The 13,458-nt window shown below is 32.2% G+C and overlaps 2 protein-coding genes across 2 annotated transcripts; both read right to left on the bottom strand.

Annotated features, from left to right (window-relative positions):
• Nucleotides 1–505: 505 nt before the first annotated feature.
• Nucleotides 506–1,183, bottom strand: LOC143912127 (uncharacterized). The gene has a single exon (XM_077431335.1). The coding sequence runs from the start codon at nucleotides 1,099–1,101 to the stop codon at nucleotides 718–720; it is 384 nt and encodes a 127-aa protein (XP_077287461.1). The 5' UTR covers nucleotides 1,102–1,183; the 3' UTR covers nucleotides 506–717.
• Nucleotides 1,184–5,696: 4,513 nt separating this feature from the next.
• LOC143911534 (uncharacterized) lies at nucleotides 5,697–7,532 on the bottom strand. Its single transcript, XM_077430429.1, has one exon. The coding sequence runs from the start codon at nucleotides 7,182–7,184 to the stop codon at nucleotides 5,808–5,810; it is 1,377 nt and encodes a 458-aa protein (XP_077286555.1). The 5' UTR covers nucleotides 7,185–7,532; the 3' UTR covers nucleotides 5,697–5,807.
• Nucleotides 7,533–13,458: the final 5,926 nt, after the last annotated feature.

Genomic DNA, 13,458 nt, shown 5'->3' with positions numbered 1-13,458 from the left:
ATAAAATTATATTTTCATTATATTAAATATATAGGTACTAGTTTTGTTTTACCCGGCTTCGCTCAGTATTTGTAACATAAACAGCTTAAACATGACGAATCTAATAGTAATTATTAATTTGTTTTTTTTATTTTATTTTTTTTATTCGAATCGAAAAATATATATATCGAAATACATATGTATGTTACCAACCAACATTAAATACATACTTACATACTTACAAAGTCTCTTTCGAAAGTATTCATTATATGTAAAATTTAGAAAATTTTCACACCATCATTAAAGACATTAACATTAAAATAAGATAATACTATAAAGACTAACAACAACAACAAAAAATTGTAAAACAGAAAATTATCGGTAGATCAGTAGATATTAAAATATATATAAGTTGTTTTGTGAACATAATTTAGTAATAATAAAAAGCGCTTAAAAATCAATATTTGTTTGGGAAAATTCATATATCTGTACATATGTAGTTTCAAAATAAAACAATGTTAAATAATATATATTATATTTTAATTATATTACACACTTATCAGTCAACGTTGTTACATCAACTACTGTAGATATAAAATTATCATAAATAAAAATAATTAAGATGATGAAAAAAATATAAACACATTTTTTTCTACAAGAAATATATTATATGGGATATATGTATACATATATACATATATATATATATATATAGGATTGAAAAAATTGAGTTTTGATTTAATATTTCGGTTGTTTGCGCAAAGGTAAGTTATCTTCCAAATCGTTCACCCTTACGTCAATATCATACAAAGGTTCTGTATCCCTTCCCTTCTGTGAATTTTGTCCTCCTACATTGTCCGGCACTCGTTTTTCGGGATTGAAATCACCTTCACCATTGAAATGAGGCTCTTCTGGTTTGACCGTAGTTCTCCAATTACGCTCATGATGGTCACATCCACGTCCATGCCAACCCCTGTGCCAATCCCTGCCGTGCCATCCGTGATGGTGGTGTTCAGGGTTGTGTTCGTTTTGTCCTTGATTCCAATCGCGTCTACCCCATTCTGCTTGGCACAAGAACGCGAAAGATAAGCACAAGATTACAATCAAGAAGGTCTGCTTCATTTTGGTAGGAAAAAAATGTCGTCTTCGAATAAGGTGTGTTGTCGTGGACTGTCGATGTTAAATGGCGTTCGTTGAATGCCAAAGGCCAAATTTTATATTCAACGTTGTGATAAGATTTATTGCGCATTTCTATTTTTCTTGGAATAGCGTTATATATGTATGTACGATTTATCTCTCATAACCCTATAGTATGGTGCAAATATTGAACTTACATCTTCAATTTCTGCGTTGCATTTTGTATAGAATTATTAAAGAGCTTAATGGGGTATTCTAATCTAGAGGTATGAGTTGTAGGTATTTTTTCAGGTGCAATAAAAAAAATTCAAAATTCAAAAAGTTACAGGCCGATGAAGTGAGGGGTCTCAAAAAAACGGCGTGCCCTGGTTGACACTATTGCAACCCTCCTAGTAATCTGATATCAAAAAAACAAATTAATTCTTAATCCAAACAAATTCTGCAATCGCCCTTTTTAGGAGGAACGTTTGATAAAAGAATGAGATGGGCACCTCACATTGAGGCAGCGAAATGCAAGGCGATGCGGGGTATATCCTCAATATATCCAATATTTAATCGCCATAGTTCTTTATCAACGCTAAATAAAATAAAATTATATCGCGCGCTCATATTACCATTATTAACCTATGCTTCACCTGTATGGAATAACGCCTCGAATACTAACCTTTCCAAGCTCCAAGTAATACAAAATCCGTTTGTTACAGACATTACTAACAAACTAACCAGTAGATTATATGACAGAAGCACTAATAACCATACTAACACACTTGTGAAGAGTCTCGGTGATTACAACAAAATGTCTATACCCTTCAGGTATAAACACAGATTACCTAAACACAATCTGCTTTAGGTCATCGACTTTAGAGAGTCTTTAATTAATATTATGTATTAGATGTATTATGAACATTTATAAGGATTGTAAATAGGTTTTTGAGCTCTTTTTCCTATTATGCTTTAGATTAACATTAGAATAATATAATACTGTGATTACTAACCAAATTAAATTAAAATTGTAAAATAGAAAATGATCAGTAGATCAGTAGCTATTAAAATAGATATAAGATGTATTGTGAACATAATTTCGTAATAATAAAAAGCATTTAAAAATCAAAATCAAAAGCAATCGCCCGAACTACGGAAAGGTAAAAAAAATTTTTTCGCAAAATAGCGGCTGTCTGAAATAAAAAGACATTTTTTACCAGTTTTTTTTTACTTTTCTGAATTTTTTATAAATTGAAATTATGTTATGGTTTTAGTTTGTGCAATAGAGTAATGTATAGAGAAGGCTCACACCAAATTTCAAGTAAATTGGTTCAGTAGAACTTGACAACCATGACAACCGTCTCGAAAAAAGAAGTTTAAAGAAAAACGCGTTTAAAGTTTCGCGTAAATTTACGCGCCGGTCAGATGCCACGTCACTAAAACAACTATATCTCCGAAAATAATTTGAATTTTAAGAAATCCTCTTAAGAACATATTTTTATAGGTTTAGGCTTCGAAAATATGAAAGAAAAAATGTTTTTTTTTTTTTTAATATCTAGACTAGAATACCCCTTCAAAAGATTACTTGTATGTACGTAACAAAGAGTTCATCGATTAAATTCTATACGGGAATTAAACAATTGACTTCATTTAGAAATTCGGTCAACTTTAAATATACTTAATTATAATACTAGTAAGAAGAAAATATTTTGATGTTAAACTTAAATATTTTAATGTCACACTCGCCTAACAGATTGCTCCAAAGCGGAGAGAGTACTAAACAGATTAAGACTCGAGAAATTATATATTACATATATTAAATACATAATTATTACATACATACACAAGTAAATCGAAACAATACCATCTATGGTCAGACATTACAAACATCGTGTACAATACGATCAATACCATTTTTCATGTAACAATACGAATTTTTACTTTCAATAAATATCCAAAGAGAAATCTGGCGAAAGCTAAGATATAACAATAACTCAAGGTTTGCAATTGAAAATTGAAGAGGAAAAGCCAATTTTACGGGAACCGTTTCAATGAAAATTGGCAAATTCTGATAAGAAACGATCGACCTCGACAAACCAAGGTCTGGGCAACAACGAGACTCTAGTGGGAATCGAAGCCGTGACACCTTGCACGAAAGAATATAAAACTCAACACTGCTGCTGGTTATACGTATGTATATTATTTAATTAAACTAACTCTCTTATTAGTTTCAATCAAAGTGTATAGAAAATCAGCAATTATTGATGTGCTTCATTTTTATCAAAATAAAAGTATTTTTACAAACCGCCTTTACGTTTTTAGATAATTAATTTTCTTCCCGAAAATATTTGCAAATAATTTACAAAATTACTAATTTTTTGTTTTCTTTTTATTCAATCAATCAATCAATCTATGTACACTCGTCATTACAGATCGCTCCAGTGCGACCAGTGTAATATACGGATCAAGAAACACACCTAATTATATAATACAAATAATTCGAAATTCGATGCGGTGCAAATGATCGAAAAGCGCCAGACAGACTGAACCACAGATTAACGACACGTGTACCTTATGCGTGCGCACTGCTCGCACTTACACTAAGCGAAATCTACCCGAAGTCCCGACATACCTACCCTGTATACGTTCTGTGCTTCTGATACTTTAGTTCCGAATTTTTACTTATTAAATTATTAAAAACTCGCCAGAAAGATCCAACTCAATTTTAATAATTACCATTTTAATAATTGCATCTATGCACATCGAAAGGTTACTCGTCATCTGATGTGCAATTTTTCATTCGTGAATTCGAGAATTGCGTTTAAAGCAGCCATCCAGTTAATCTGTGGTTCAATCTGTCTGGCGCTTTTCGATCGTTTGCCCCAAACCCTTCGAAATTATACATGACATCTATGGTCAAACATAGCAAAGTGCATTGCAAACATCGTATACAATACGATCAATAAACATTTATACAACAATACGAATTTTTATACAACAATCATTCACAGAGACATCTATGAAAAGAAACCCGCCGAATCTTGAGATATAACATAATAACTCAAGATTTTGCGAGAGAAATGGGGAGGGAAAGCTAATAATCGTTTCAATGAAAATTAGAAAAATTGGTAAACTCTGATAGGAAACGACCGACCTGTTCACAAACCAAGGTCTGGCCAGAAGCAAGGAGTGTGACTCGAACTTATAACCACACTGACCATAGCAAGATATGCTAACCACTAGTCCATGCTGCTGGTTTAATTTAAACAACACTTTCATTGGAGATAGAGAAAAGATCGATTGTAATATAAATAAAAAATAAAAAAAATACTAAAATCAGAAAAAAGTCTATATTATTGAAAAACTAATTAAATTATTTTCAAAAACATAATTTTTGAAAATAATTTCATTAAAATAATATATACTTAAGTTTTATAAAACTATTCAATTGATATTTGTAGTTTAAAAAAATACAAATTCGATGCAATGCGATACTATTCGATTAAAAAAATACAAAATTGTCATGATTTTGTTGAATCATTTTTAAATTCAATATTTACCAAGAAATCAACCATCTGAATCTGGAAAAATTAAGAATGGGTTTCAAAAAGCAGTACTCTAACTATAATCAAAAAATTATAATATATAAATAAAATAATTCAGCATGTATGTGTATATACATATGTATGTATGTATGTATGTATGTATATGGTTTACTAAATATACTGTAAAAAAATCAATACTGCTTAAAATTTTAATAAATACCTGATATTACATGTGTGTGAATGGAAGCTCTTTTATTTTCTTAGAGATTGTTTAATTGTTCTCGTTGCGAATTAAAAACAATCGCTACAAACCGGTTAAAAAAATATTATTTCACAATATTTACAAAATTCGTGTGGAAAATTTCCTGTGACGTGTTTATTATGATTATATTTTTATTGATGATAATATTACGGAAAAACCCACACATATATGTACATGTAGTATTATTTATTATAATTCTCAAAGCGTTGATTATTTTGATGAGTCCAGATTATAACTACCAATCCACCTTGACTGTCCTGGAATACCTTGAGTGGAATCATTGTTGTCGAAATCACCTTGTCCTTAATAAAAACATTTCATCGTTCGAAGAGAATAAGAAACGTAATTAATTGTAATTTTTCCTCATAAAATCACAACCTTACCATTGTAATGATTAAAAAGTACAGTTGTATTATAATTAAGACTTTCATATGTGTCTACATGCCAAAACATTTGAAGACACTCACATAGTGCTTTATCTTTATTTTATTATTTTCAAATATGTATACTACATAATAATTAATTGAAAAAAACCTATACGCCATGTGTTAATAATAGTCATAATGAAATACATACCTGTATAAAAAATATGAACTTCAATATTTATCTCAAAACCGGATTCCCCTCAGTTCATTTCCACCAACGTGTGTTTATTCTTCTTGTACTATGTTGTTCAACCAGTTACCAGCTTATTCACAATTGAATGGTTTAAAAGAAAAATACACAAATGAATGTGTTTACTTTGCAATCTCATTTACACTTCGTATGAACAAAAAGGGTCGTGTCATTGAAAAAATATCGATGGTTTAATTAAATATATTTTATTCTAAGAACTAACTAATACATTTGTTCCATTTTGCAGGAATAGTCTTATAACCATGTATATATTATATTTAAGCAAATCACTTTCTCGCAGTTTTATTTGTCGTAGCAGCTTCTTCGTCCACGAATCTGATGTCGATTTCAAAATCCTCGTTTTCACTAGGCGTTACAGGTGTTAAGCTACCACCACCTGGCTGAGGATTATTTGGAACTACCGAAGGTGGTGGTTGATTAGGCAAACCAGGACGATTCGGATTTTGTCCGGGATTATTGAAACCACCCTGTCCATTTGAGCCACCAAGATTGATGCCACCTTGTCCTGAATTGCCTTGATTAGGAATATTTGGATTTCCGTTCAAACCACTTTGTCCACCTTGATTCAAACCACCCTGACCAGGATTACCCTGATTTGGACGATTGGGACGTCCAGGGCCACCCTGTCCAGGACCACCCTGTCCAGGACCACCCTGTCCAGGACCACCCTGTCCAGGACCACCCTGTCCAGGACCACCCTGTCCAGGATTACCCTGTCCAGAACCACCCTGCCCAATTCCACCTTGTCCAGGATTACCCTGATTGGGACGATTAGGACGTCCAGAACCACCCTGTCCAAGACCACCCTGTCCAATTCCACCCTGTCCAATTCCACCCTGTCCAATTCCACCCTGTCCAATTCCACCCTGTCCAATTCCACCCTGTCCAATTCCACCCTGTCCAATCCCACCCTGTCCAATCCCACCTTGTCCAATACCACCTTGTCCAATACCACCTTGTCCAATACCACCCTGTCCAAGACCACCTTGATTAAAACCACCACCGTTTTCTAAACCACCTTGTCCAGGAATGCCTTGATTTGGACGATTCGGCTTACCATTCAAGCCACCTTGTCCTGGAATACCTTGATTTGGATTTTTATTGCCACCCTGTCCTGGAAAGCCTTCAGCAGTGCCGTCGGGATTGTTGTTGAATCCGCCTTGTCCCGGTTTGCCTTGACCGAATCCATCAAGATTACCACCACCGTATTGTGGTTTTCCTGGATAATGTCCACCGTGACCTCCTTGACCGTGACCTCCATAATTTCCATGACCACCGTAGCCGCCATAGCCTCCATAACCACCATGTCCTCCATAGCCACCATATCCTCCATAGCCACCATGTCCTCCATAGCCACCATTTCCTCCATATCCTCCGTAGCCACCATGACCGTGTCCATGATGATGTCCATGACCATCATGTTCGCAAGATTCGCCGTTGTCTTCGTGACTGCCATCCCGCTTGTGTCCAGGTTGTAATACAGTACGTAAACCAGATTGTATTCCATGAACTCCGTTCCTGAATTGGTTCTCTACATTCCCAAAAGCATTACCGACATGTTTAGTCAAATCTGTAAGAAGATCACCACTGCATTGCGACGATAAAAAACACGCAAACAGCGCGACGAAAATCGTGCACTTCATATTTAAAGCACAATTTGGAACACTCGCGTAATTTTTTTGTTTCTACTTTTCACACAAGCGGAAATACTGGTTTGTCGTTGACGAGCTACACGAGCAGCACATGAGCCGGTCGAATGGAAACTAACTGCTTTAGCCGAAAGCCGATTAATATGCATCGCATTGAAAACCTTGATCGTTATGGGGGGCTGGGCTCGGAAATCCCAGAGTTTTAATATTTTTTCCACTATACGAATGGTAATTTCCAAGTATAGACAAAAGATCCGCTCTGTTTTCAAATCGAAACCGCAAATTAGTTACATTTTCCGTCACAGTTGGCAGCTAAAGTCGATGAGTCGAACGTACTTCCGTCACCCAAGCGAAACCAGATTAACGCGGATCTAATAAGCCGGAAATATTCGACGACTGATGTTTTGTTGTCATTCGTGACACAATGCTAATATTTACATAGATTCATTATTCCAAAACTTCAGTAGAAATCTGCGATAATTTGTTCAATCAACAGAAATTCCGCAACGGCAACAAAAAATGTTAAATTCATTGAGCGTGTGTCAAAAGTTCAAACATATTATTTCAAATTAAAACTTATATATAATAATATGTATATTGACTTTCAATTTAAATTCATGTATTAAACGTAAATACATATAGCAACATTTTGCATATTATTACAATTGATATGTGCAGTAGTTTGCCTTGTAAATTTGAACACGTACCAACATCGTGGCCTCTGATTCAACAGATAATCCCAAAGTAATAGCTTATTCAAAATTATCAACATAATACAATTTTTAAGGAAGCCAAAATTATATTTCCTTTCATTGATTTGTATTTACAATAAGCGTGGCATACATATGATTCATATAAAATTCACTGTTGCATTATGCATTTGTATACCGTTATTCTTTACGACTGACTTTCAATTATTTAAATATTTAACAATTATCTACGAACTATACATAAAGTTTACATTTAATATTGATTTTATATTAATTTTCCTTAAATAAATCATTCGACAGTTTGTATAAATAATTCATTTCGTAACAAATGCAAATTGTATGCTGTCGCATATTTTAATAGTTAATTATGTACGAATGTATGTATTTTTGTACATATGTATACTTATATCATGTCATGTGAAATATAAATTCTATCATTGTATAAAATATTAATAAAACATTTTCTTAATATTTATTTAAAATATACTCGAGCGTCCTCTATGTATATAAAATGTGTTTTTGAGGCTAATGAATATATTATTAAATATTAGTAATTTGAAAAAAATATTATACTTACATATCTGTGATTGATTTTTATTGGTGTAGTCAATATTTTTAACTGAATATGTGATCGATGAAAATTTTGGCTGAAATATTTTTTAAATTCATTCTGTTTATAGTCACTTTAAATCCAAAAATCTTTGGAGCCAATTTGATATTCTATAATATATTCTTATAATACCCAGACTGCATAAAAGAGAAATGAAGAATCTCCATTAAAGAAGCTTGCTTTTAACACAAAAAATATATACTAATATCTCAATTTAAAAATTATATTAAATTTCAGAAAGTTCTTTTTAATTTCTATATTTTCATCGTGTGCTTATTTTAATTTAAAAATTGCTTATACATACATAAATAGAGTACATTCAAGCTACCAAAAAGAGTGAAAATCCACAACTCCAACTCTAATAAATGATCCTTCTTTTAATTCAATATATCAATTTCTAAATTATTTAAATAAAAAAGTTAACTTAATTTTCCCAGGATGTTCCTTTAAATTTCAATATTTTTTTATGTGCTTATGTTAATTTAAAGTTAGTATGTAAGATTGAATTCACATAAGCTACCAAAAAGAGCGTAAATCCACAATTCCAACTCTAATAGATGGTCCTTCTTCTAACTCAATATATCAATATGTCAATTCTTCTAGAATGCTCTTTTTAATTTTAACTGTTTTAATGTGCTTATGTTGATTTATTATTAGTATATAGGAACACAGTATTTATATTACATCCATACCAAGCTAACAAAAAATGCAAAAATTCATCATTCCAATTATAATAGACAATCCTTCTTTTAACTCAAATTTTCAATTAAAAAATGTAATTAATTTTTCTAGAATGTTCTTTTTAACTAAATATTTTTATAGTGTGCTTATGTTGATTTAAAATTAGTACATAATACAATATATATAGATTACTTTATATATAAAGAGAGCAAAAATCCATAATTCCAACTCCAATAGACAAACCTTCTGTGAACTCAATATGTCAATTTTTCAATTAATAAATTAACTTAATTTTTCCAGATTGTTCTTTTTAATTAAATATTTTTATAATGTGTATATCAATGTGTTGATTCAATATTTTTATAATGCGCTTATTAATTTATTAATGTATTAATATGTTGATTTAAAATTACTATGTATATTGATTACAAACATACAAGAAACCTATAAACTAGAACATTCACAATTCCAACTTTAATAAACGATCCTTCTTTACACTCGATGCATCAATTTCTCAATTTAAAATTACTTACGATCTTCCAAAACGGTCTATCTTCACGTCAAAGCATTCAATCTTTAACAAATGCTAATATGAAAAAATATGTAGGACATATGTAGATAAAATTCATACATGACCTGATTCAATCAGACGACATTAATTTATTTTATGTAAATAAAAAAGGGAAATAAAATAGCACAAGGACTTAAGATAACGTTTAATTTAAATACACTAAAAACATGATTATCACTAATATCACAATTTACAACATTAAGCAACGTTTTAACGACACATATGTACACATATAACGATTCGAATCGAACTTTTTCAATATATAATCTGTCTGCACTTGTTGCCGGCCCATTTCATACCTTCAGGACAATTCTTGGAGAACGATGGCACTGATATAACCCTATAGTGGGGTTTCCACGACCCTGATGGACGAGTCAGAGAAGCCTCGCCAAAATGCATCACACCTGACTCCGAATCAGATTCGCTCCTTTCGCCAGGCACTGGAGTCGAACTGACCAGGCTGCTGAACATGGCCAGGAGTGCGAAGACAATCAGTGACAATTGAAGGGTCGACATGATGACAGAGGTGTGCGAAAATTGCGTGCCAATCCCAAGATAACGAACTGGTCAGGTGAGATCTGCGATTCGTTATGACCAGGTCGCCGGACACACTCGTCGTTTTTAAACCTGTCGACATCCCACGCAGATCTGCGTTTCTGCAACTTCACCCAGTTTCATATCACACATGGAGAAAATTTCCCCGGCTTCCGAGCCGCAAATAATATACAGTTCGCACAATTTCGCAATTCAATCGCGCCGATTGTGGTGAAACGGCGACGATTCGGTGGAAAAACGTTGCCAAATAAACACTCAATGGTCCGCTTCTTAATAAATTTCCATTTATAGAAAGTTCTTGAAATTATTGAACGATTTCCACAAACTCTATTTCCAGCTATGTACTGTGCAGTATTCGTTTTCATTTTTACAAACCTCCTTTGAGCTTCACTTACGAAAAAATTCTGAAATAAATTTGCCTCTCATCCGATCGTTTTCATACTTTGCCATATTACTCATTTTGGTCATCAATATAAGTAAATGGATCCTCCACCATTACGATAGAGCAAAAATATCTCGTTAGACGCGTTTGAAACTTCTCCCACGAAAAAGTGTCTGACGTTCTTGTGGATTAATAACAAAAATTCTATTGATAACTGGCTTACCTCGATAAAATAAACGAATAGTCGAAATATGATTTTTCTAAGTGGAATTTTATTTAATTCTCATATAAAGACAATTTAATATATTATCCCTATTAATTCAATTCAGATTCGTGTAAATACTAGTACGAGATTTTAGCTCGCAATTTTACCGATTTAAAATTCAGCACACTACAAACGAAAACAAAAAAAAATGTGGTCAGAACACTATCCCAATAAACATGTTACAATAGAAAATACTCAATATAAAATAGTTTTAACAGTGGGAAAAAATCCCAAGTGAAAATACGTACTTTTGACTTTTGATTTGAACTGGACAGCTACTGAGAGAGATTTGAAAGCTGAAAAGTACTACAAATGAAAGATAAAATACCCGACTATAGATTCCAATTTTCATTTTGAACAGGAAATTTACAGATTTTGAGACATCGACCGAACAACACGAAGATATAGAAAAATCGCGCGATTTAAAAAACACATACATATATTTCCGAATCTCGAGCCAATCAACATTTGTTATTACCAGATTCGTATTTACTGGGCATAGATATATAAGAAAAGTCATATCTTGTCTCTGAGCCATTTTTCGTGTCGAACAGTGTTGTTATTTCGTGTTCTTCAGCTTCTGAAAATACAGTGGTTTATGTAAAATGCTGTATTATTTGTAATTAATTGTCCAGGAAGGCGCATTGGGGTCTTCCTGTCAAGCTTTACTGGTATATATCTATGTATGTATGTAAAAAAAAATGTAACTCTTGTAATAACAGAGTGGCTTGCATCCTGCATCCTGCTCGTATAAATACCAGTAAGGGCGAATTCACACAGCGTGGGATGTGGGACATGGCTATTTTTAGATAGTTTTAAACATATAGAAAAAATGTGGTGTACATGGTATTGTCTTGTCAAAAAGAAACATTCGAGCTGTTTCGTTGAAATTCTATAGTAGTGTTTATCCTTGCTTGACATAAATAATACAGCGATTAAAGTAATAAAAATGCTGATATGTTCGTAATTAATTGTATAGGAAGGCGCATTGGGGTCTACCTGTTAGGCTTTTCTGGTATATATCTAAATAAAATAAAAATAAAATCTATAATACATACATCTATACAAAATTACAGGCCTTTATTTATTCGGTCAGTAACATTGTTTGATTTTGTTAGTAAATATATGAGTAGTACATTATATTATATTATCGGTCACTGACTGCTTGACTACTGTCTGTTTGTCAAAAAATATAATAAAGACGCAGACACACAGAGTAGTACGTGGCACATGTTTTCTTTTAAATAGTTTTGCACGTGTAAGAAACGCTAGCACGCTTGTTCTATGCCAGCCAAGACTCATACCTTGGAGTGTTTTTTGCGATTTTTTTTACATATGTATATAGATTTGATTGTCTGGTATAATACACGCCCATTCACAGCTGGAGTATACCTAGGCATGCCATGCCATACGATTCTGTGTGTGTCTGCGCCTTAAACGGTTAAATGACCGTTCATTTTTATCTACATTTTTCCACTCAATTTTCGTAAAAATTACTGACCATCGTATAGGTTGTTGCTATTGCAATAATATGACATTCAACAGGTGAGCTTGTTCGTATTTAAAAATCATAAAAAACGACAATTTACATAATTTTCGTGTTATTTTTTTATATTCGTATTATACACATTCATAAAAAAATAATACAACAGACAAATGCCATAAAACTTTAATAAAAATCATATATAAATTTAATTCCGAATACTATAATAGCTTAAAATTGATCATTAATAATAAAATAAGGCCTAAATATTTTTTTATTTGTTTCATTTATTATATGTATATGTAACTATATAAATAAATACACAATCTATTGATACTTAGAATATACATATGTACATACGTATATATTATACGTACATATGTATATAGATAACATGAAAAACATCCTGAATAAAATTTTAATTTATCATTTGAATAATTTTCTGTAACTAAATACAAAAAATCTTTAACTAAATACAAATTAAATTCTTAATTCACTACAGTATAATAGTATCAGGTATTTAATTTATTGAGATACATAATTGTAAATAACGTTGTTGATCTTGACGTCTCCATCAACTACTTAATATGTGTATATATGCAAATGCATATACATACATATGTTTGTTTAAAAAATCAAACATCTTTTAATGTATTATTCATATTCTTGTTTTCTATTTTTGTTTTACAACATTCCTATATAAATACACACCTTTAGAAGAAATCGCAGTTCAGATCCAGTCTCTTCAAGGATCCGAGAAAACTAGCATTGCCAAATCAACAACGAGAAGTGACACAATAATTGCCAGTCTCTCAAAGAAAAGGTAATATCAAAATCATTACATATGCACATAAATGTTTTTAGACACCTGAGATGACAGTTCGGGTATTTTTGTACCGTTGAATCAATTCGGCGAGGTCGTTCGGATCGTTGGATGATTTTCGAGTTCAATGATGAAATTTTGAAACGAGTGCATCGGATGCACATCATTGAGAGCCATTGAGCAATGGC

The sequence above is a fragment of the Arctopsyche grandis genome, chromosome 5, assembly GCF_051622035.1.
Source record: "Arctopsyche grandis isolate Sample6627 chromosome 5, ASM5162203v2, whole genome shotgun sequence".
NCBI classification, from domain to species: domain Eukaryota; kingdom Metazoa; phylum Arthropoda; class Insecta; order Trichoptera; family Hydropsychidae; genus Arctopsyche; species Arctopsyche grandis.
This window is presented reverse-complemented; position numbering and strand designations above follow the sequence as displayed.

What these genes read in the sequence shown, in the direction of transcription:
- LOC143912127 (XM_077431335.1), bottom strand. Translation starts at nt 1,101, where the DNA reads ATGAAGCAGACCTTCTTGATTGTAATCTTGTGCTTATCTTTCGCGTTC.
- LOC143911534 (XM_077430429.1), bottom strand. Translation starts at nt 7,184, where the DNA reads ATGAAGTGCACGATTTTCGTCGCGCTGTTTGCGTGTTTTTTATCGTCG.